The sequence below is a fragment of the Phodopus roborovskii genome, unplaced genomic scaffold (genome assembly GCF_943737965.1).
Source record: "Phodopus roborovskii unplaced genomic scaffold, PHOROB, whole genome shotgun sequence".
NCBI lineage: Eukaryota > Metazoa > Chordata > Mammalia > Rodentia > Cricetidae > Phodopus > Phodopus roborovskii.
Genome location: NW_026126448.1, coordinates 8,443,530 through 8,466,383, shown reverse-complemented (window position 1 = coordinate 8,466,383; position 22,854 = coordinate 8,443,530). Strand labels below are relative to the sequence as shown.

Below are 22,854 nucleotides of genomic sequence, written 5' to 3'. Positions count from 1 at the left end.
TATTCTGCACTCTGTGCTGAGGGTAGGCTCCCACAGACAAACAGCCTTCATGCCTTTGGCTGGACTCCACCCTCTCGGCCAAAATTCTTCTCTGCCTAGAGGGTGCCCTCTTTCTCCTTCCAACCTGCCTGTGTGGAGGGACCCAGGGGTGGGGGCAGTGGGTGTGTTCACCAGCCTGCATTCCTGGGGCAGGTTGAGGGCTCCTCACAAAGTCTCAGCAGACACACCCGCCCAGAAACATCCAGAGAATGACTCGATCCGGCCCCTCCCATCCTAGGAGTCTGGCGCCACAGCTGCAGCCACTGGGGTTCCAGGAAAGTCACTTCATGTACTTTTTGCATGCTTACCCCCAGCAGTTTGAAGGGGGTTAGGCAATAAGATCAGGGACAGTGTCCCCATATTTGTGTCCTTTATGTATAATATACCCAAGCAGACTCCGTGGAGGCCCTTGAAGACAAGGCTTGCCCTTGCAGCCTCGGGCCCCCTGAGACTGGGTCTCGTGCTTTAGGCCAGTGGGAGACCAGCTGGAGCACTTATCTAGCCTGGCCTCAGGGCCTAGCTGTCCCTTGTATTACTCTTGTCAAGGACATTCTAGCCTGCCCTTCTCCACCTAATAGAACCATCTGTGCAGCCCAAGGCCCCAGTAGAATCAGAAGGAAACACGTGATGGGTATCCCTGCTTTTGTCCCTTCCTCGTGGTTTTTCTCCCACTGTTGTGGATTTTCTTCATTCTCCTCTTCTCCTTACTCCTCCAGCCTCTTCCTTGTCCTACCCATCCCTCTCCAACCCCCTCCCCCTGTCTGACATAGGAGAGACCACATGTGATAACTACACCATGGCCTTGCTTGGAAAAGCCCAGGTCTCCCTTCAAGTAAACCTGAATAGAACTAGTCCCGGCTCACTCTGCAAAGTAAACATGGTCTATAGAGGAATCCCTATAGCTTTAACCATATTCTGAATCAAAAGACTTTGTGACATAGCTTACCAGAACAGCAGGGGCTCAGGCCACTCCAGCACCAGGCCAGTGGACAGAGGCCAGGCCAGCTGTGTGAGGGTGGTCTGGCTGTAGGGCTCAAAGGGATCCTGACATTCATTGGCCAACGCCTAGCTTCGACCACAGGGCCTTGGATTGGATGCCTCAATCCATTTGCCTACTCACCTAACATACCTAGGCACATTAGCATTAGAATTTACCACTGCTAGCCATGAAAGTAGTTTTCCTACTTTAGCCCCAGGCACCTTTAGAATGGAATTCAAGAGTGTGAGGTCTCCCTGTGGCTATCGGGTAATGCCCAGACTCTGAGCTGGCTACTCAGCAGCCTTTATAATCTTGCTGGCAAGCCTGATCCGTGGCCCACTCTAGCCATAATTCCAGCAGTTATGTTCTGTGACACTCCTCAGAGTGTCACCTTAGCGCCGGCTGGTGACTCTAATTTGTTGTTTCAGCTGAGATAGTGAGAGTGGAGAAAATAAATAAGACTGAACTAGGTTAGGACTCCAGACACACCAGGGTATGTAGATACCCTTTAGTGTCAAGCCTATCTCATATCCGACATCATCCATGTCTCCCTGCCCTCGTTAGGCCTGGCATACACAGTTGGGGCTCAGTGATGCAGGGACTTGTGTCTGAATGGGGAGTGGTCCTGGGCTCTCAGTGGGCACTTCAGAGCTGTCTTATCACTCTTCCATGGGCCAGGTCCTCTCCAAGTCAAAATCCTTCACCATCTTGTCTCCCTTTCTTTCCCTCTCCCGTGGGTCAGTGGAGACCAGAGGAGTCCGAGGACTATGTAAGTAACAGGTGTGCAAGCACGGGCAAGACTGGGTCAGGCTGGGCTCATGGGACACTCCCCCTCTCCCAGCCTGTGTTGCCAAGATCCACAGGGCACCAGCCACATCCAGAGAAAATTGGCGTGTAGACATGAGTGTCAGGCTGAGCAGTGATTGGCGTTTCCTCTAATCCGTACTCCTCGCCTGTCGAGCAGCAATTTGAGGCCAATGTTCACAATCGACCAGGACCTGGCCCCTGCTCTGGCCAGACAGGGATGGAGTTAAATCCAATCCGGATCATTAGGCCTTATTGATCCTTGGAGTGAAAAATCACCTGCTCAGGCCCAGGCTGGGAGAAGCACTGGGGAGCCCAAGTCCTGGAATACCCTCCAGCTTGGGCAGCCAGGGCCCTGCAAAAGGTTGTTGGCATCTGCAGTTGGCTCCACCGAGGCTTAGAGCTGGAGGGACACCAGGGCTGGTGCTGAAAGCCCCATTCCTATTCCACGGTGGTACCCTCCCTCCCTTCCTGTTCTTCTCTGTGTGGCGTGGCTTGGTCTCCTGTGGTATTTCTCCCCATGTCTGGAAATGATGCCTTTGCTGGATGGGTGTGTGGGGTAGGATCCACCAGGGCAGAAAGAAATGGGATGGCTGACTTCTCAGGCATCAGTGGAAATGGGAATGTGTTCCTGGGTATGGGGAGTTCTGGTCCTGTCTTTCTCTCACTCTATGTGGTCTCAGGAGGGATTGGACATCACAGTCACTGAATTATGTATGGGATCCCTCTAACTTAGAGTGTTGTGCCTTGGCCTTCTCCTCTACCCTGCGAGCTCAAGAGTGCTGTCTCTCCTGTGTTTGTATTAGTGTCTATAAGTGGCCTTGCACCTGCTAATTCAAGAGGGACTGTAGTCCGTGCATGTGTGTGCCAAGAGACATGCAAGGTGCTTGGTGCATGCAAGGCTCTGTCCTGCTGTGTGTGGGGGGACCTCATGAGGTGTCAGTCACAGCACAATGGAGTGAAAGAAACAGTGTGGCCCTTTGTTCTTCTCTGAAAAGGAGAATGAGCTGTCTGCCCCAGGCATGGGGCTTCTGGGGTGGGTGGCATGCTCCCAGCCCACATCCCACCTGGCTGTCCTGCCTCCAGCAGAGTGAGGATTTGTACAGCTCCACCTCCCAAGACCTTGGTCCTCTGTACCTGGGGGCATCCTTGGCTACAGTCTCAGGTGACTGATAGTTAAGCCTCTTCTCACACAGTGTGATAGGACCTGCCCTTCCCCTTCTCCTTCAGGAAACCACCATCAGTGGCCTCACCCCTGAGACCACCTACTCCATTACTGTTGCTGCCTATACCACCAAGGGGGATGGTGCCCGAAGCAAGCCCAAAGTGGTTACTACAGCTGGGGCAGGTGAGTTAGGGGTCAGGGATAAAGCTGGGTGGACAGCAGGGAGGGCGGCACCAGAGCCTAGTGCGTGCTGTTCAGTCCCAGGCCGGCCCACCATGATGGTCAGCACCACAGCCATGCACACGGCGCTGCTGCAGTGGCATCCACCCAAGGAGCTGCCCGGAGAGCTGCTAGGCTACCGTCTGCAATACCGTCGGGCTGATGAGGCACGGCCCAACACCATAGATTTTGGCAAGGATGACCAGCATTTTACAGTCACTGGTCTGCACAAAGGAGCTACCTACATCTTCCGGCTTGCTGCCAAGAACCGGGCTGGCCCAGGTGAAGAGTTTGAGAAGGAGATCACAACCCCTGAGGATGTGCCCAGTGGCTTTCCCCAAAACCTTCGAGTGGTAGGACTGACCACATCTACTACTGAACTGGCCTGGGACCCACCTGTGCTGGCAGAGAGGAACGGGCGCATCACCAACTATACTGTGGTCTTCCGTGACATCAACAGCCAGCATGAACTACAGAATGTCACTGATGATACACACCTTACACTGTTTGGCCTCAAACCAGACACCACTTATGACATCAAGGTCCGTGCACATACCAGCAAAGGAGCCGGCCCACTCAGCCCCAGCATCCAGTCCCGGACCATGCCCATGGAGCAAGGTGTGTGCTGTGGTCATGGCAATGCCTGCCCAAGTGTGACTGCTCCTAGGGACCTGTGCTGTCCTTGACCCACTGACCTCTGGCAACTAATCCACCAGCTTGTGCTGTGTGACACTTGAGTCTCTCACAATCGCTAACCTCTAACGAACAGGCACCACGTTCTTGGGTGTGTGACCCTGACCTCTGCTGTCCCTGACCTACTGACCTATGCTGCGTGACTTTCCAGTCTCTTGTGATCTTGAGCCACTGATCTCTTTTCGCTGTGCAGCTTACTGTACTGTGGTTTCTAGCACTAATCTTGTGGGACCTAACATACTTACATCCAGAGACCATGCTCTGATACGTGGCCACATACTTCTCATGACCACGACCCAGTGGTCCCTGGCTACTCTGATCTGGGTCTGAACGCAGGCTTTTTTCCCCATGTTCTTTTGGAGATCTGCCACAAGTTCTGTGGCACCCCCAGCCAGTCCAGTGCTTCTTGTGGAAGAACCCGGGTTAGGCGCTGGACTATGCATTGTAAAGTTGACTTGGGGTCCTTGGTTGTCACTTTTAGTCCCCTACTCTTTCCCTCTGTCCCCTACTCCTCTGTGCTTTAGCCATTGCCACAGTCTCTGGCCCATGCACCCCACCAGCTAGCTGCAGAGCTGACTCCCTGCTCATGCCTCCACAGTGTTTGCCAAGAATTTCCGTGTGGCGGCTGCAATGAAGACATCTGTGCTGCTCAGTTGGGAGGTCCCCGATTCCTATAAGTCAGCTGTACCCTTCAAGGTGGGTAAGGACCACTGCTGACCTAGACCAGGACACCCACATCTGCTCTGCACTGTCATAGTATCCCAGTGCACACAGACATGTGTCTGTCTCCTCGGGGCAGCTACTGTGCCCTGTAGACCTAGGGTGGGGTCCTCATCCAGAGGCACTAGCTGCTCTTTCTGTTCCCCCACAGATTCTGTACAATGGGCAGAGTGTGGAGGTGGATGGGCACTCGATGAGGAAGCTGATTGCAGACTTGCAACCCAACACAGAATATTCATTTGTGCTGATGAATCGTGGCAGTAGCGCTGGGGGCCTGCAGCACCTGGTGTCCATCCGCACTGCTCCAGACCTCCTGCCGCACAAGCCACTCCCTGCCTCTGCCTTTATAGAGGATGGCCGCTTCTCCCTCTCCATGCCTCAAGTCCAGGACCCCTCACTAGTCAGGTGTGCAGAAGAGGTCAGAGGCTGGTGTGGAGCCTCTGTAGCTATAGGAGTCGAAGGTTCTGATTGTTGCTCTGTCCACACAGGTGGTTCTACATTGTAGTGGTGCCCATTGACCGTGTGGGCGGGAACTTGCTGGCACCAAGATGGAACACACCAGAGGAGCTGGAGCTGGACGAGGTGCCTAGGGAAGGGTCAGCACCGAGGGCAGCCCCATGTAGTTGGCAATGACTGACAGCCACTCCCTCTCCCCAGAGAGGGACTCTTGAGGGGATACCTCCCTGGGGTAGGAGAGTGTTTTGAACCCTAGGAGGGCTTACAAAGACTTTCCAGAGGTGTTTGGTAAGAATCCCGTGGTATAGGAGTTAGTGGAGACATCTCTGTAGCTCTAAGAGTGTCCTGGGCCCTGTGAACCTCAGAGAGGCTTGTATAGAGCAGCCCGTGCAGGGCTGGTGGGAACCTTAAGCCTAAGTTGTCCTGAACACATGAAATCGCCTGTTTCCTCCTCACAGCCCATCTGGAAACTGCATCTCTGGTTAGGGTGAGGTTATTCATGAGGCCCTTCCTTGTAGACTACTGGAAGGGCCACGCTGTGATGTCAGGCAGTAAAGGGCTGTGGCCTGACCAGGGCCCAGAGGTCTCCCTTAGGGAGAGGGAAGCCCCATGTCAGCCTCAGGTTATGGCCCCAGGGTCAGTATGCCCCCAGCCCTTGTGTGACCATGCTCTGCTCTGCCAGCTTCTGGAGGCCATCGAGCAGGGTGGGGAAGAACAGCGGAGGCGCCGGCGCCAAGCAGAGCGGCTCAAGCCCTATGTGGCAGCTCAAGTGGATGAGCTCCCTGACACCTTCACCCTGGGGGACAAGAAGAACTACCGGGGCTTCTACAACCGGCCCCTGTCTCCAGACCTGAGTTACCAGTGCTTTGTGCTCGCTTCCCTCAAGGAACCCACTGACCAGGTCGGCCTGAGCCAGCATGATTCTCCGAACCCTGAGACCCCAGGCTTAATCTAACACTAGGCCAGTCTCAGACCTTGGGAGATCCCAGGTCTGTATTAGCCCTGCAACTCCAACATCCTAGGACTACAACAACCCTCAGGACCAGACCTGTACTAGAAGATGTCCATGACACTAGGCCTCAGGCCCTAGAAGACCAGACCTTACATGGCTTTAGTAACCCGGTGCTGCTGGCCTGCTACAAGTCAGTTTCAGGGTTTAGAGCCAGGGTCAGCCCAGTGTGTCCCCATCTCAGTGGCCTTTCTGGGTTTGACCAGTGAGGGTGGGGGTTTCCATGCTGTGCTCACTCACAGCCTGTGCTATTGCTTCACTGGACTGCAGAAGCGCTATGCCTCCAGCCCCTACTCGGATGAGATTGTCGTCCAAGTGACACCAGCCCAGCAGCAGGAGGAGCCCGAGATGCTGTGGGTGACAGGCCCTGTCCTGGCAGTCATTCTCATCATACTCATTGTCATCGCTATCCTCCTGTTCAAGAGGTGAGTGCTGTACCTGGCTCTGGGGGACAGCCTACCGCTTGTCTCTCAGACACTCTGTGGTATAGTATTAAGTCAGCCATCTCAACCTGGCCCCTGGGTGCCATGGGAAGCCAGGGTGGATATAAAACAGTGGCTCTGTGTGTGCACTTCTGTGCAGGCTGAGGTGAACCTCCTATGTCCCCAGGTGTGTCCGTCCGTCTGTCTGTTTCTGTGCATGTGAACGTGTCTGTCTCCTCTTAGTAGCCACTGGTTCCTGGTCTCCTGCCATAAGCACTTCCCTTCTGCTAATCCCGGTGGTTCCCTGGCTGCCTCTCCTGCTCAGGCCCACAGAGGTCCAGACTGAGTTGTAGACTTAGGTCCCCATGAGTATTTAACATAGCAGCTGTTTATTAAAGATCGATTATACCCATAGCTGTCTCTTAACACTTACTCTCTTGGGTAGCCGTAGTACCTATTCCTGGAGGTATCCTGCCCTCCCAGGTATTTGACATGGCCACCCCCAATTTAAAATCTTTTTTTGTTTGTTTTTTGTTTTGCGACAGGATCAGTCTGTGTAGCCTTGACTTCCCTAAAACTCAATGTGTAGACCAGGCTGACTTCAAACTCACAGAGACCCTCCTGCCTCGGTCTCTCAAGTGGTGGGATTAAAGGTGTGCCCCATCACCACCTGGCTGGCTGATTTATAAAGCCTTTGGATGAACTGGGCCTGAGGTTCAGGCTGGAATCCGAGCTACTCTGGGAACTGAGGTAGAAGGATTCAGGGCTAATCTGGATAACTTAGCTAGATCTTATCTCAAAAGAAAAATGTTTTTGGCTTTTTTTGTTTTGTTGCCTTTTTTTAAGGTCTGGAGTTAACACTCAATGTGGAGTTTTTTTTGTTGTTGTTGTTGTTGTTGTTGTTTTTTATTGTTTTGTTTTTTAAGCCTAACCTTTGAGCTTTTGAGCTTGACAGTTGAAATGCCTGGCCTGGCTGATTGTGTCTTTAGCATCGCCCTTGACATCATTACACCAAATAAATGCTGTTCCTCGGCCCCTGGGCTCTGCTCTCCAGCAGCCCCACCCCTACCGCCCAGTACCCCCTCATCTGGCAGCCGTCCACTCATCCCTCATAGTCATTTCTAGTCTCTGGTGTTTGAGAGACCTCTCTGGCTCCTGGCCCCAGCATCATACAGCCCTTCATCTCCCCCAGGGTGCCCCACTGAATATGTGCCCCAGCAACCGGCACATGGCTGGTTATAGAACCTGTGTTGTTCCACGTGTGATATGTCACCTTGTAGAGGTCTGCCCAACTCCTGTGCCCTGTCATTACCCCTTGTCTGGACCCGTGCTCCTTCCTGGCATGTTCACCCCTTCCTCCCACAGGAAGACCTATATATAGGTGGCACTCAGGAGTCTTCTCCCCACCCGGTGTCCTCCCTGTATCCACCTGGGTTCTGGTGTCTATACATAGAGGTGAACTCCCTCCCTGAGGTTGTCATACAGGTACCTTATCAGGTACCACATTTCCCTTGTCATGTGAGGGCTAAGTGCTCCACAGAAACAGTGACCGTTCCTTTCTTCTGTCCTTGCCTGTCTTTCGGGACCTAGTAAACAAGAAAGGTAGGAGCCGTTGTTCCTTCTCTCTTTACACGCCTCCCCCTCTACTTATCCCTGTGCACATCTTGGGCCTGCAGGGAGGGGTGGAGCTCTGACCCTCTTAGCCTGTGGCTTTAATCAGCAAGCTGTCTGGCCAGCACAGTGGGCTGCCTGGTTGGGAATGAGTCCTCATTGGCATGAGGGGCAGGCGCTGTCACGCTTCTGTTAGTCCCTTCCACAGATGCTCCTCCCTGGGGCATGTGCACGCTGCAGCCCTCCCTGCTTCCCTGAGTCCACAGAACTCTCCAGAACCCTCCCTAGACTCCCATTTCTCCAACCTAATTCCTACAAGAGACGTCTCTCCACACTCTGCCGAGCAGCAGAGAAAGGTGTCCTGATGCACACATGCGCAGGAATGTTTCCTACTTCTCTCAGAGACTCATGTGCAGGAACTGCAGCTGCTCTCTGGGTAGTCGTCTCTGACCCTGTCCTTTTAGGTGGGCAAGTTGAGACCAGTGAAAGAGGAATCTGTCTGGCTAGGGCCATGCCTTTTCTGCCCCTCTCCTGTTGTTTTGGGCATTCACCCTGATACCCTGAGAGCCAGGCAGCTGGGAGCCAGTCCCTTGTAATGTTTGTGTATTTTATGTGTCATTGCATGTTTTTGTTTTTGTTTTCCTGGTGGTTTCTGATGCCTCAGCTGTGGTAGGTAGTCGTAAAGGCAGCAGCCACTGCCAGCAGTGACTTGCCTTCTGTCCAGAGGAACCACCCACCTCTGACCCTCCTCGTTGGCTGCACTGATCCCTCTCTGCCCACTCCACACCTGCTGTCTCCTGGCCCACCCCTACCCTGTGTTCTCTCATGTTGACACCACTCTACCCCTGGCTTGTGCCCAGAGGTCCCAGGATAAGGTGGGGTGGCGAGAAGACAGCTGTGGCCATGGAGGCTGCCTGTGCCCCAGGTTTTCACTAGCCTCCCCTTGCTTCTTTAGGAAGAGAACACATTCCCCATCATCAAAGGATGAGCAGTCAATTGGGCTGAAGGACTCCCTGTTGGCCCACTCTTCCGACCCTGTGGAAATGCGAAGGCTCAACTACCAGACCCCAGGTAGGGCCGATCCCTTGGCCTCTTGTCCTCCGGCTCTGTCCTGCAGACTATAGGGTTCTCTACAAAATGACCTTAGTGCATGCTGATTTCTCAGTTCTTCTCTTCCTTTTTTTTTTTCCTTTTAAATCTTTGTTCCCTTTGGATTGACATATCTGAGGCTTCCATATCTAACGGGTAGATAGGCACTCTGGGGCAAGGGGACTTCCTGAGACAACAGAGGTCCCTGTATGTCTTCAGTCCCTGAATGGGAACTAGAAGGAGAGTCCCTTGGAGCCCACACCTCTGGCACAGGCGGCCAGTCTCTGTATCTGCTCTCTGGCCCAGTGCGCACACACATGCACCCACTATGTTAGAACTGAGAAGCTATCACAGGCAGCATGGTAGATAAGGAGCTTATACCTGACCCTTTCTGGAGGCAGTTAAGGTTCACCGTGAAGGGATGTGGTGCCCCAGACCCAGATTCAATGCCTGCCCCTTCACCCCAGCACTCACTTGTGCCTTTCAACTGTTCCCCACACCTGGAATGTCACTCCTTCCTCACAGCCCAGAGACCTCAGGCCTCGGCTCCCATCAAGCTGTCTCTTAAAGAGAGCTGGAATTGCCTCAGTAATAGTCTCTGTAGCTGTAGCTCCGTCCTGTCTCATCCATCCCCATCCTTGTATTTATCATATGGTAGATTCTCATTGGGTGCCTGTGAACACACAATGGAACAAATGAATGAACTAAAGTGTGCACACAGAGGGTTTGTGTTTGTATGAGCTAGTTATCACTGCACAACAAATTACCCCTAGACTCGGAGGCTTAAAACAACAGTAGTTATGTATTCTCGCTCACAATTTTGATGAGTCAGGAAGTCAGACAGGGCCTGGCAGGATCGGTACCTACTCCAGAATGTCTGGGTCCTCAGCTGGAAGACTTGAAAGCTGGGAACTAGACTCATTTAAAGTAGGGCTAGAGCCAGATAGGACCCACCACCTGCCATTGTAAATAAAGGGGACATTTTGCACTACAGAGGTCAGTTTACAGATAGAAGGTAGAACGATCCTGGGTGTCTTGAAAGCAAGCCTAAAATAATTTTTCTGCCCTTATATAGTGAACGTTTGCCAACCCCTAGGTGGTTTATTCAGGTGGTGGGTAGTTGATGAGCTGGCCTCTTTGTGTAGCCTGGGCTTCCTCACACCATGGTGACTGGGTTCCACAGATGTGTGTCTTGAGAGAGTATGCCCTGTAGACCTAGCAAGCTGTTGTAACCAGTGACTGAATCTGCAAGGAATGCAAGCATCGTAGTGGTGTGACTAGAGGGCAAGAGACTGCTCTTGGAGGGTGCCAAGCCTTGTACGCAGCATCCAGCTCCTTGACTATGCTTAGACTCATCCTGAGGGACCCGGGAGTTGTTGAAGGCTGGAGAAGTACCTCTGACTGCTTGTGTACAGAATGGACTGATGGAAGAAATTGGAGCAAGACACTTAAGCAATAGGGAAGTGGCAGTGGGGGGCAGGCTCAAGCTGAAGATGGCTGAAGCAGAAGGGTTTCAGCTTGAGCCCACACAGATGCAACGATGGTTCTGTGGTTGCTGCCACGGAGGATGTCCAGGTGGCAGTGGACTTGTGGGTCTAAACCTTTGTGCTGACCTCAGCATTGAAGCCACCAGTGTGAGTGCTGCCAAGGATCTTGCTGTGATCAAAGCCCAGAATGGACAGACTCCCAGGACGAGTAGAAAGGGAAGGGGAGCCCATGGAGGCAGGATGGTGGAATGTTAGGAGAGGATGCATGCAGAGGTGCCTGGCAGGAAGTGGCCCTGTCTTGAGTGCTAGGGTAGTGAGGAGGGAGGGCCAGCAGAATTCTCAGCAGAAATTTTTCTGTGGGTTGAAGAGCAGCAAAGGTGACATTCAGAGCCCATTCAAATGTCAGTGTGTGAAGGATACCATGGGTTCATGATGTCCTCGAGAAGAGAAGGGTGTGAGATTGAAAAAGGGTTTCCATTTCCAGTATAGAGACCATCTGAAAGTAACCAGCGTCAGATTTGATGGGCAGAGGGCTGGGCTGGACTGAGTGTCTGCTCATAGAGCCCCAAGAGGCCATTCAGATCAGACCTGTGGTGTTGGGAAGCACTCACCCCTGGAGGTGGGACATGTGTGTCACTGGGAGACAAGGGACCTACCCCATACTTCCTGGCCTCTTACTGCCCCATCTGTGTCCCTTCCTCTTGCCCCTCACCTGCAGCCCCTGCAATGTGCCCCTGCAGAACCAGGTGACCAGAAAGGGTCACTGAACTCTGCTCTCTCCCCATTGTCTTCTTGGTTTGTTTTCTCTGCAGGTTCCAGTGCCCCCAGTTGCCCGAATATCTCAAGTTAGTTTTCAAAGTCCCCATGTCTGGGGACACTTTGGCTTCAGTGTCTGTCTCCACTCTTGTATTCTCTCACCTTCCCTCCCCTCCTCTGCTTCCTCCTGCCCTGACTCTCTCCCTCCTCCCTCCTGCCTCCTACCTTCCTCCCTCCGGTCTCTTCTCTCCCACCCTGCTCCCTGTCCCTGCCACCTCTGGTCTCCGACACCATTCTGGTGCCCCAGCGTCCTATCCCCTGCCTCTGCCTTCACATCTTCCTCCTGGTCTCCGCCTTCCTCTCTACTCCTGTATCACTCTGCCATTGTCTTCGTACTCCATGACCATCCTGTCCACACACTTGGTGCCTGGGATGACAGGGTCACCAAATCTCCCAGGTGACTGGCATTGATGAGGGGTGGGGGGCTCTGTCTGAGACAGGTGTGGTGAGAGCCCAGCTCCAGCCTGTCTACTGCTGCCACTGCCTGGAACTTTCAGCCCTGTCTTGGGGGAGACCTGCCAGGCAGAGAGCCCTGTTGTGCCCATGCAGCACCAGATCGCCTGGACATGCTTCTCTGTGCTCACAGTACTCACACCTCCCTCTCTGGCTTCCCCAACCACTGTGTGTTCTGCCATCCTGTCGCCGCATGTGCTGATAGCTCTCCATGCCACCAGTGCCGAGTACTCCATGATCACACATGTTCACATACATGCCTTGGGCTGTCTCTGCTACCCTGTTCAGAACCCACTCTCACTCCACCTGTATGTGCGCTCCCCTCCTCCAGGTATGCGAGACCACCCGCCCATTCCCATCACCGACCTGGCTGACAATATTGAGCGACTCAAAGCCAACGATGGGCTCAAGTTCTCCCAAGAGTATGAGGTGAGACACGCACCACCCCCCACCATGTGGCCCCAGTCTCCCTGTCAGTTTTTGTCTTGTTCTGGGTCCCAGCTAAGGCTAGGAAGAATGTAGACTTTCCTGGAATAGCCTGGGAGGTCAATAGCAAAGTTCAACTAGGGAGCATGCCTCTTCAGGCATTAGGCCCAGCCCGAAGACTCACTACAGCCCTCTGGTGGTCACCCCTGGAAATGCTTCAGAAGTCTGCTAGATACCCAGGCAAATGTTCCCATGCAAGCAGAAACAGACACTGATCTTAGTAATAATGTTCGCAATATCCAGTCTCTAACAAGAATAGGTCAGCACTGACCAGTCACAGGACATCATCCTCTTACGTGGTTCCCCATGGCCTGGTGAAATGGTACTGTGTTGTCTTACGTACCAAGAAGCTGGGCTCAGGCAGGGGAGTGAGTTGCCCAGTCAGACAGCTGAGGCATAGTGAAGCCAAGATTCCAGCCTGGCTTCATGACCATACTATCCACACCTCAGGCTCGGGTAAGTGTTACTGAGTTTCCTTTGCCAGTAGAAGACAGGAATGCTGTCCTCATCCCAGCTTCTATCCTGTTACTAAGCTGCCAGCCCACCTCTGATTGTGTGCACACTCAGAGACACACAGCTCTCCAAGTATTCACCTCACTCTGGCCATGACTTCTGCGTGCTAGGAGCTCGGATTTCAGGGTCAGTGAGCCTCCATGCCAGCCCCTCACAGCTCTTTGTCAGGGACAACTGAGTGTCCCCAGGCCCAGGTAGGGTCCTTATGAGAAAGGAAGCAACAAGGAGACGCCAGCTTTCTTGAGGAAGCACGGTGGAGATGTCCTTATGCTGTGCCTGCCACTCTTCGTCCAGCACTTGGCACAGGGCCTCAGAAGATGACTGATGGACAGATGATGGATGGGTTGGTTCAGCTGGACCCAGGAGTTCGCTCTTTCAGTCATGTGTCCACTCTGTTATGTTTGGGGGACATATCCCTGGGTACTGGAATTCCCTTCTAAAGGCCATGGGCCAGGTAGATCCCAAGGGCAATAGGCCAGGCTTCCAAAGAAGAACATAGAGCTTGGCAGGTAGATGGATGAGCGCCTCTTCTGCCAAGTGTCCACTGACCGCCCTGCTGCAGCCTTACTGCAGTGACAGCGTTAAGCCAGGCACCCCACATTCAGCTTGGCAGCTGGCCAGAAGCTAACTTGTTTTTCCTCAGTATTCTTCCTTGTCCTGTCCCACACCCGGGTCCCTGCTCACAGCAGTCACCTTGCCACCTGCTGCCCATTGCTCTCATCTGAGCTTTCGTTAAAGGACCTTTGCCCTAGAAGCCTTTCCTGACTACCCAAAGCTATTGTGGGCTCTCCTGTAACTCCTTTTCTTTCAGTCTCTTAGTCATTTTTGCCATACTGTTGCTAGCATCTAACTGTGTGCCAGTCCCTGTGCTGGGTACTGGGCATATGGAGACAAATGGCCTTGGGACATAGAAACACAGGCTGAATGTGCGGTTCTGACAATATGCACTGAAATTACATAAAGCAAGCACGACGGTGGGTGTGTCTCAGGGGTGAGGCCTCACAGAAGCGGTGAGCCAGTGTCCTTGGAGAATAATGAGGCTGGGACCAAAATGGAGGAGACTTTAGCTACGGGTGTTGTTTCTGTCTATCTGCAAAATAAGGATAATAACCAAACCTGTCTTGAGTAAAGAGGTGCAGAAATGCATGTGGCTGCTTAGAACATGCTAGGCACATCCTGAGTTCCTACAGGGATGTAGCTTTTAGCATGTTTGTGCCCTGAGCCAGGCAAGAGCATGGGAGGCGTTTAAACAGGGAATCGATACTCAGATCTGCATTTGTCGAAGGACAGAGTGGGTTGGAGTAGGCCGAGAGAGGAGGTGTGGCGGTGCCAGGAAGAGCTAGATTCCTAGCTGAGGGTAGCAGCAACAGGTTGAGGATAGCAGGGGAAGGGAGAATTTCTGAGGTAGACACAAGATGTTGGTGAGGCTTCCTGGGGAAATGGATGCTGCTGCTGTCCCCCAAAAGGGAGTGTTAGAGCAGAGTAATGAGCTGGCCTTTGAAAGGACTGAGGCAGAAGTGGGACTTGAGTGTGAAGTTGTCTGGGGGCTGCAAAAGGACCCTATAAAGGGAGGGTGGGTGGTGCTGATGGGAGTGGCTCAGTCAGTGAAGCACTTACAAAGTCCTGAACCCACGTAAACATGGCAGGTCTGAATGTGTAAAATTGTGCGCTTGTATTCCCAGTGTGGGGAAGTAGAGATGGAGCAACCATGGTCCACTGGCTAGCCTGGCCTACTTAGTGAGCTACAGAGAGCTCCTAGCTCAAAAAAAAAAAAAATGGAGGTTCTTACTAAGGTTGTCCTCCAGTCTGTCCACCACATAGGTACACAAACACATGAATGTACATACGTGCATTTTGAGGGGGGGGAGGAAAACAATCTTGTGCATGGGCTATGGACGTAACTAATTTGGTAGAGTGATGATTGCCTAGATTTGCAAAGCCCTGGGTTTGACACCAAGTACCACATAAATGGGGCAGCGTACACACTGCAATCCCACTACTCAACAACATGGAAGCAGGAAGACAAGAAGTTCAGCGTCAACCTAGCTACATAGCATATTCAAGACTAGCCAGGTATACATGAGACCCTGTCCCAAAAAAAAAAAAAAAAAAAAAGGCATTTCCTGGGCAATGAAGGTGAACCAGGAAAGGGTATAGATGAGAGGGCTTGGTAGGAGGAGCCTGGGTCCTACCTGCAGGGAGGGCAGAGCAAGGGGACGAGTGGAGTAGGAAAAGCCAGAGCTGTGGAAGAGAACTGGGCAATGTGGTGTGTGATCTGGAACCTTGGGCAGTTTCCAGTGTCCCGGGTGGCTGCAGTTACTTTCCTCGTCTATGCTTATATGCTCATGTTGCTAGTTAGATTCAGGAACCTGTTCCATGCCTTGCCCCATCCTCAACCACTCTGCCTAACAAAGGTGATGTGGTATAGAAATTTGAGTCCTCAGTTTGCCACTTTCTGGCCTTGGGATGTGTCAGCTCTGTGGCTGGGGACTGGAGGAGGGTACTCAGCTGTAGCTGCACCATAAGTTGGCCTCCTTTGAAAACTTGGACCTCACTCTACCTGTTTCTTCCATTTCTGACAGTCCATTGACCCTGGACAACAGTTCACATGGGAGAATTCCAACTCAGAGGTGAACAAACCCAAGAACCGCTATGCAAATGTCATTGCCTATGATCATTCTCGAGTCCTCCTCACCTCCATCGATGGTGAGCCCAGGGCGGATTGCCCTCTCATTACCCCCCCCCCCCCCCCCCGCTCTTCAGAATGCTCTGAGGCACAGTGGGCTGGCATGAGGCTCCCAGAATAACACTCTCACGAATCCCTTTCCATCTGTAGGTGTTCCTGGGAGTGACTACATCAATGCCAACTACATCGATGGCTACCGGAAGCAGAATGCCTATATCGCCACACAGGGTCCACTGCCTGAGACCATGGGCGATTTCTGGCGGATGGTGTGGGAACAGCGAACAGCCACAGTGGTCATGATGACCAGGCTAGAGGAGAAATCCCGGGTGAGGGGGTGGATGGGAAATGACTCAGTGAGGCTGGGTACCACCTTCTTTGAAGTTTTTCAAGGGATTCCCCAAGGGCATTGATGTTCCTGGAGTATTGTCTCATTCCCTAGATACTGGGGAACTGCTGCGATGCAATGCAGCATGTTCCCCAGGTGTTTGTGGGTTCCCGGATGTTAATATGTTTCACCAAATGCTGTCATTTTCTGGGATGTTAATGTGTTCCCCAGTTTCTGACGTGCTCCTGGGGTATTCACATGTTCCCCAGATGCCAGAGTGTTCCTGGGGCATTCACATGTCTAAGTTAATTAGTAGAAGGAGCTGCTGATGTCTGCTCTTGCACTGCGAAGCATTGACTGGAACATAAAATTTACAGAGCTTGAAAATGGGGCATAAACGTTATGGGTAAATTTGGCAGAAAATGTGTCTGGTGCTATCTGGTGTTGAATAAATAATTTTCAATTATGGTCCTCCCTCCACCAGTGAGGGCAGGGGTGGTGGCTTAGTGTGATGTGTGGGAGAGAGTTCAGGACTGAGGCCATCTGTAGCCAGGCAAGCTGGGCCTCTCACTCTGCTTCTGCCTGTTTATAACCCTGTCACCTATACCTTGTTCTCTGTCCTGCCTGTCCCCCCTTCAGGTGAAGTGTGATCAGTATTGGCCAGCCCGAGGCACTGAGACCTATGGCCTCATTCAGGTGACCCTGGTGGACACTGTGGAGTTGGCCACATACACCATGCGCACCTTCGCACTCCATAAGGTATGGCCCTGCGTGCTCTAACACTCGTCCACCACTTAGAGTGTAGGGACAAGTGGCCTGAGTGTGATGGTGGGCTGGTCAGGGCCTGGGGGCCTGAGGGGTTGCCAGCCTGTGTTGTGTGACTATGTCTGGTATGGCTTCTGAATTATCACCCGGGGGTGGTGGGTCTGGCCCCTTCCCTGGGTCTGTGGCAAGCAAACCCCAAGCTCCCCATCTCTGACTCTGTTCCCCAGAGTGGTTCCAGTGAGAAGCGTGAGCTGCGCCAGTTCCAGTTCATGGCTTGGCCAGACCATGGGGTTCCTGAGTACCCGACTCCCATCCTGGCCTTCTTGAGACGAGTCAAGGCCTGCAACCCACTAGACGCGGGACCCATGGTGGTGCACTGCAGGTGAGAGCGTACAGAGCTGCCAGAGGGGAGGGAGGGATGGGAAATGGGGCCCACTGCCCAAGCTGTGCCCTTGTCCTCAGTGCTGGCGTGGGCCGCACCGGCTGCTTTATTGTCATCGATGCGATGCTGGAGCGAATGAAGCATGAGAAGACGGTTGACATCTATGGCCACGTGACGTGCATGCGCTCACAAAGGAACTACATGGTGCAGACAGAGGACCAGTATGTGTTCATCCATGAGGCACTGCTGGAGGCTGCCATGTGCGGACACACCGAGGTGCCTGCTCGCAACCTCTATGCCCACATCCAGAAGCTAGGCCAAGTGCCTCCTGGGGAGAGTGTGACTGCCATGGAGCTTGAGTTCAAGGTGGGACTCCAGTGGGCCTGCTTGACTCCAGGGTCCTGGACTGGGGCCCGGGAAGGACTGGGGCCTGGGAAGGCCTCTTTGCAGGGAGCCGGGCCTGATGGACCCCTTCCTCTTTACAGTTACTGGCCAACTCCAAGGCCCACACATCTCGCTTCATTAGTGCCAACCTACCCTGTAACAAGTTCAAAAACCGCCTGGTGAATATTATGCCCTATGAGCTCACCCGAGTGTGTCTACAACCCATCCGTGGTGTGGAAGGCTCTGACTACATCAATGCCAGCTTCCTAGATGGCTACAGGTCGGAATGTTTCTCCCCGCCGCACCATGCCTTTCGGGACCTTGTCTGCTCCTAGTTGGGGGAGTAGGAGCTAGCCCAGAAGATCAGAGTGAGCTGGGTACAGAAGTGAGGGCTTCCTAGAGGAGGGCTGCTCTATGAACAGGGTCCTAAGGATCAGGGCAGTGTCGGGGTAGATGGGGCAGCAGCACCTCCAGCATGTCAAGTCTTGTGTCACCCAGACAGCAGAAGGCCTACATAGCTACGCAGGGGCCTCTGGCAGAGAGCACCGAGGACTTCTGGCGCATGTTATGGGAGCACAACTCCACCATCATCGTCATGCTGACCAAGCTGCGGGAGATGGGCAGGGTGAGCCCACCCCTTCCCCTAGGGTCCCTGTCCTGTCAGGGAGGGCACCAGGCACCCCTGGGAAGGGTCACCTTTTGTGGAGCTCTGCTCTCATACCCAGCTTCCCATCAGCATGGCCTCGGGCTCTCCTACCAACACCCAACATCCTGCCCCAAAATCCTCTGAAACCTGGCACTCTCTTCCCCTGGCTTTCTCTCCTAACTGTGGGGGGTGCCCGGTGTTCTGTCCACAGGAGAAGTGTCACCAGTACTGGCCAGCAGAGCGCTCTGCTCGCTATCAATACTTTGTTGTTGATCCGATGGCTGAGTACAACATGCCCCAGTATATCCTTCGTGAATTCAAGGTCACAGATGCCCGGGTGAGTGTTGGCCAAAGAATGTGCACAAAAGCATGTACCTTACACTACCTGAGGACATGTAGGTCTGGGTCCCCCCCCCCTTCCCTGGCACATCAGCTCAAACTGCAGGAATCCAAGCTGTGCGTGTTACCTCCTAGAGTCCTTGTGAGTGCATGCACCCCTGTGTTATTTTATGCTCCTGGTCTAGAAGGCCTGCTGCCGGAAGTATAAACCTTAATTCTGACCCCTGACCATCTCTCCCAGGACGGGCAGTCAAGGACAATCCGACAGTTCCAGTTTACAGACTGGCCAGAGCAAGGAGTGCCCAAAACGGGTGAAGGCTTCATCGACTTCATCGGGCAGGTGCACAAGACTAAGGAGCAGTTTGGGCAGGATGGGCCCATCACAGTGCATTGCAGGTGCGGCAGTCCCCATGTAGGGCCAGGGGTGGAGGGTGGTCCTGGGGATCTGGGAAGCCCACCATCTGGATGAACAGGACTCCTGACGAGGCCATTCTCTGACCAGTGCTGGTGTGGGCCGCACTGGAGTATTCATCACTCTGAGCATTGCCCTGGAGCGCATGCGGTACGAGGGTGTGGTTGACATGTTCCAGACCGTGAAGACCCTTCGCACACAGCGCCCTGCAATGGTGCAGACAGAGGTATGCAGACCAGTGTGCAGGACCTACGTGTCTCCCTGCAACAACCCCCCAACCCTCAGCTGCACCTGCTGCAGGCCCACATGTCCTTGTTCATGATACAGCCACATGGCATTTCTTGTCCTTCCTAACCTGCAGGGGAGAAGAGAGCAAGCTGTGTTCATTCAGTAGCTCTGTCCCGAGCTCTGGTGTCAGGCTACCTTCTTCTGGGTCAGGGTCGACAGAGCACTCTGTATAAGATGCATGAGTCTGGGCACAGACAAATGCAGTTGGAGTAGCAGAGGTGCATACAGGCCTGGGAGAGGGAAAGGGGGCAGACTGGCCCTTAGAGGCTTTTTTCCTTCCATCTGGAGAGTACCTGGGCAGCTCTGAGTCCAGCATCTGCTCCTGGCCAGTTCTGTGGTCACGGCTACAGAATGAGTGCCCTTGCCTCTGTCTACATTCAACAGTCCCCTTTCCTCACAGGACCAATACCAGCTGTGCTACCGTGCGGCCCTGGAATACCTCGGCAGCTTTGACCACTATGCAACGTAACTACTGCTCCCCTCTCCTCCGCTGCTCCCCTGAGGGGCTCCCGGGGGAGACCCAGCTCCTCTGAGCCATACCGACCATCGTCCAGCCCTCCTGCACGGATGCTGTTGCCGGCAGAGCACAGCCCACTGGGATCACAGCATTTCGGGAACATTGCCACACCAGTCAGAGAGGTGGACTGGCAGCCTGGCTCTGGGCCCCTGTCCATCAGGCCCAAGTGGAGCCCTGCTTCAAGCTCTCTGTTCAGCTCCGCGTTTCTCATGCTTCTCATGGGGTGGGGAGGGGGCAAAGCCTCCACTTTTTATACATTAGGCGGGGTAGACTGAGGGATCCTAGCCTCTTCCCTCCGACTTTCCTTTTGCAAATCTTTCACTGCAGATTGGGCTGCTGTGGGAGTTGGGGCTTATTTTGTTTTCCTTTTGAGTTCACGTTGGATCCTTTCCTGTACAACTTATGCTGAAGGATGGCACATGCCTTCCTTGTGCAGAGCTAGGGCCCTGCCTGAGCCAATCAGCTGTGGCCCAGGTGGCAGCACCACGCCTGTTGTCCCCCAGCCTTTCAGAGATCCTATTCCAGCCAAATGCAGGGAAACATTTCTGTTGTTTTGTTTTGGGTTTTGTTTTTCCTTGAGAGCCTTTTTTTAGGCCCCACAGACAGTGGTGGGCGGGGAGGCGATAGGAAACACATCCCCAGTGTGCATTTAACATTCATAGCCCACAACCACAGACGTGTCTGGGGGAGCCTGGTAAGGCATTCCTCATCACCATCGTGTTTGCAAAGGTTCAAAAAATCAAAAGTTTTAAAAACCCACAAAAATAAATTTTATTTTTTTTTTTTTTCCTTAAGAAATAAAGATTCATACCCTGGCCTCTACTTCAAATCCTGAAGTGGGAGGCAATTCAATGTGCCTGGGGCTCATCATGGGCCCACAGAGTCTCACTATCATCCTCAGCATTGCAGTGTGGCAGGTGTTTGTAGACTGTGGATTCTGGCCACCTCAGTAAATGAATGGCACAGGTGAGGGGCTTGTGCCACGCCCCACACACCTCAGGGCCAAGCGGGGGCGTGGCTGGCCCTTCAGGTCTAGGCCAGTGGGCCTGGTAGCACATGTCTGTCCTCAGCAGGGGCCAGATGACTTCTCTCCTGGTTTGCAGCTGTCTTCAGATCCCCAAGACTCGCTCTTTTCCGCTCCAAGTTGCCCTCATAAACCAATGTGGCAAGACTACTGGACTTGTATCCATGGTACTATACTCAGTCTTATTATCTCAGCTTGCTGAGGGGCAGGGAGAGGGCCTCTTCCTCTGGCAGCACTATCTAGATAGGTAAGTGGGGGCGGGGAAGGGTGCATAGCTGTTTTAGCCTAGGGACTCGATGCAGACGTCCCCTGATCTAGCTAGGCTAAGTTGAGATCAACAATCCAGGGTTGGTGGTGTTGGATGAAACATTCATTTTTACCTTGTGGATGCTAGTGCTGTAGAGTTCACTGTTGTACACAGTCTGTTTTCTATTTGTTAAAAACTACAGCATCATTGCATACTTCTTGATGGTAATAAATTTGAATAATCAGATTTCTTACACACTGGGCCTCTGCCTCAGCTCCTTTTGGTCTAGAGTGTGATGTCTAACTTGGTGGCCCGGGTGAGTTCTGTAGAATCCTTTCTGAGAGGACACTGGCTAATCTGGGTGCTTGTGACAGGCTCCTGTCCTGGCTACCTGCATGAAAGACAGAACCACAGCTGCAGAGAATACCCAGTGTTCCCAGTGGTCTTAATCTCTTGTGAAGCTATGGATTGCCAAAGGGGGGATGTAAAGTCCACCCCTCTTCACCTTCTTCACCTTCTCCCATGTTCTAAGGAATGGGATAACCTGTGGACTTAGAAAATGACCACATGGGAATTGCTTAGTGAGACACCCTGTAATTCTTGCCATGTGGTTATTGGGCACAAACAACAAGGCGCTCTGAGCCCTGCAGCCTTAACACTGATGGTTTGCCCTCAGTCAGACCCATGAAACTTGCAGAGATAAGAGACTGCAAGTGAGAAGAGAAATACCTAAGCCACACACATGAGAGAGTTGTCACGGAGTTGCTGTGGTGTGTTCTGAGGTGGTTATCTGGCCCTGGGGAATGCCTGGAGAAGGTGACAGCTGGATTAGGTGGAGTATAAAGTAGTTATAAGAGGTGGGAAGAGAGTTACTAATGGAGGGAAGTGCACTGTGACAAGGTTGGTGAGATGGGCCCTGGAAGGGGATGGGTGGAGCCAGATCATTGGGATCAAACTGGTGCAGATGTGCCTACCGATGGCTCGCCTTGCATTGTCCTGGGTCAGCAAGAAGGGATCCCCAGCATGTTCCAGGATCGGCAGCTGTCAGTGGTCTCCTGGCGGCTGTAAGCAACCAAACCTGAATTTGGTCCCTCCTTGGTATCCCACACACCAAGTTTCATGCCTTGCCTATTTGTTCAGAGAAGAGTAGCCATCGTGCCATGATGTCTGATGGGGTCAAACTTGGAATAATGACTTGCTAAATCAAAGATTGAACCATGAAACACTGTCAAGGGAAGAGTAAATACCAGGCCTACTCTTGAGAAATGCCAGCATTCAGACCTGCCCCAGGCAGGCTCAGCGCTGAATGCTTCACACACATAAACCACTGGGCTCCCGCAGACCAGGGAATCCCTCTCTCTAACGGGCTTCCACAGAGGAGACCACATGGCAGGTTAAGCACCAGAGCTGGGACTCTACACACTAGTGCCTTTCTCCATCCCCAACATCATCAGCTCCTCCCTGCTCTTTTTTGTTGGTTGGTTTGTTTTTTGAGATGGGGTCTTACTATTTAGCTTTGGCTGGACTGACCTGAAACTCACTTTGTACACAAGGCTAGCCTTGAACGCAGAGATCTCTGTGCCCCTCTGCCTCCTGAGTGCTGCTGGGATTAAAGTATGCAACACTATGCCCAGCCTTTATTTATTTATATTTATTTTTTTTTTTTTTCTTAAAGGCAGGACCTCATAGTCCAGGTTGACCTCAAACTCATCCCAAGTGCTGAGATATGAAGATAACCTCTCTGGCTTCATGGATTCTAGGCTAGCACTCTACCTAGAGCTATACACCCTTCTCCTGCCCCCATAGTCTATGCTTGCCTTCAGGCCTGCTCCTCTGAGGTCTCCCATTGCAGTTTAGCATCCCAGGCAACATGTTTTC

The 22,854-nt window shown here is 52.9% G+C and overlaps 1 protein-coding gene across 13 annotated transcripts in view; it reads left to right on the top strand.

The window, feature by feature from the left end:
• The window catches only part of Ptprf (protein tyrosine phosphatase receptor type F), an 83,248-nt gene extending 62,017 nt beyond the window's left edge, over positions 1-21,231 (top strand). For 3 of the 13 annotated variants that reach the window (XM_051188610.1, XM_051188616.1, XM_051188609.1), the window contains 22 exons: positions 1,761-1,787; positions 3,053-3,170; positions 3,246-3,824; positions 4,498-4,595; positions 4,771-5,024; positions 5,108-5,201; positions 5,758-5,976; positions 6,355-6,509; positions 9,073-9,188; positions 11,506-11,538; positions 12,294-12,391; positions 15,544-15,667; positions 15,798-15,973; positions 16,612-16,731; positions 16,965-17,119; positions 17,200-17,485; positions 17,605-17,783; positions 18,002-18,128; positions 18,361-18,486; positions 18,730-18,884; positions 18,991-19,126; positions 19,589-21,231. In XM_051188610.1, coding sequence (XP_051044567.1) covers positions 1,761-1,787; positions 3,053-3,170; positions 3,246-3,824; positions 4,498-4,595; positions 4,771-5,024; positions 5,108-5,201; positions 5,758-5,976; positions 6,355-6,509; positions 9,073-9,188; positions 11,506-11,538; positions 12,294-12,391; positions 15,544-15,667; positions 15,798-15,973; positions 16,612-16,731; positions 16,965-17,119; positions 17,200-17,485; positions 17,605-17,783; positions 18,002-18,128; positions 18,361-18,486; positions 18,730-18,884; positions 18,991-19,126; positions 19,589-19,657 — 3,444 coding nt within the window. In that variant the 3' untranslated portion in view covers positions 19,658-21,231. The remainder of the gene's footprint in view (positions 1-1,760; positions 1,788-3,052; positions 3,171-3,245; positions 3,825-4,497; positions 4,596-4,770; positions 5,025-5,107; positions 5,202-5,757; positions 5,977-6,354; positions 6,510-9,072; positions 9,189-11,505; positions 11,539-12,293; positions 12,392-15,543; positions 15,668-15,797; positions 15,974-16,611; positions 16,732-16,964; positions 17,120-17,199; positions 17,486-17,604; positions 17,784-18,001; positions 18,129-18,360; positions 18,487-18,729; positions 18,885-18,990; positions 19,127-19,588) is intronic. The other 10 variants (XM_051188621.1, XM_051188620.1, XM_051188618.1 and 7 more) reach the window with 6 other exon arrangements.
• Positions 21,232-22,854: the final 1,623 nt, after the last annotated feature.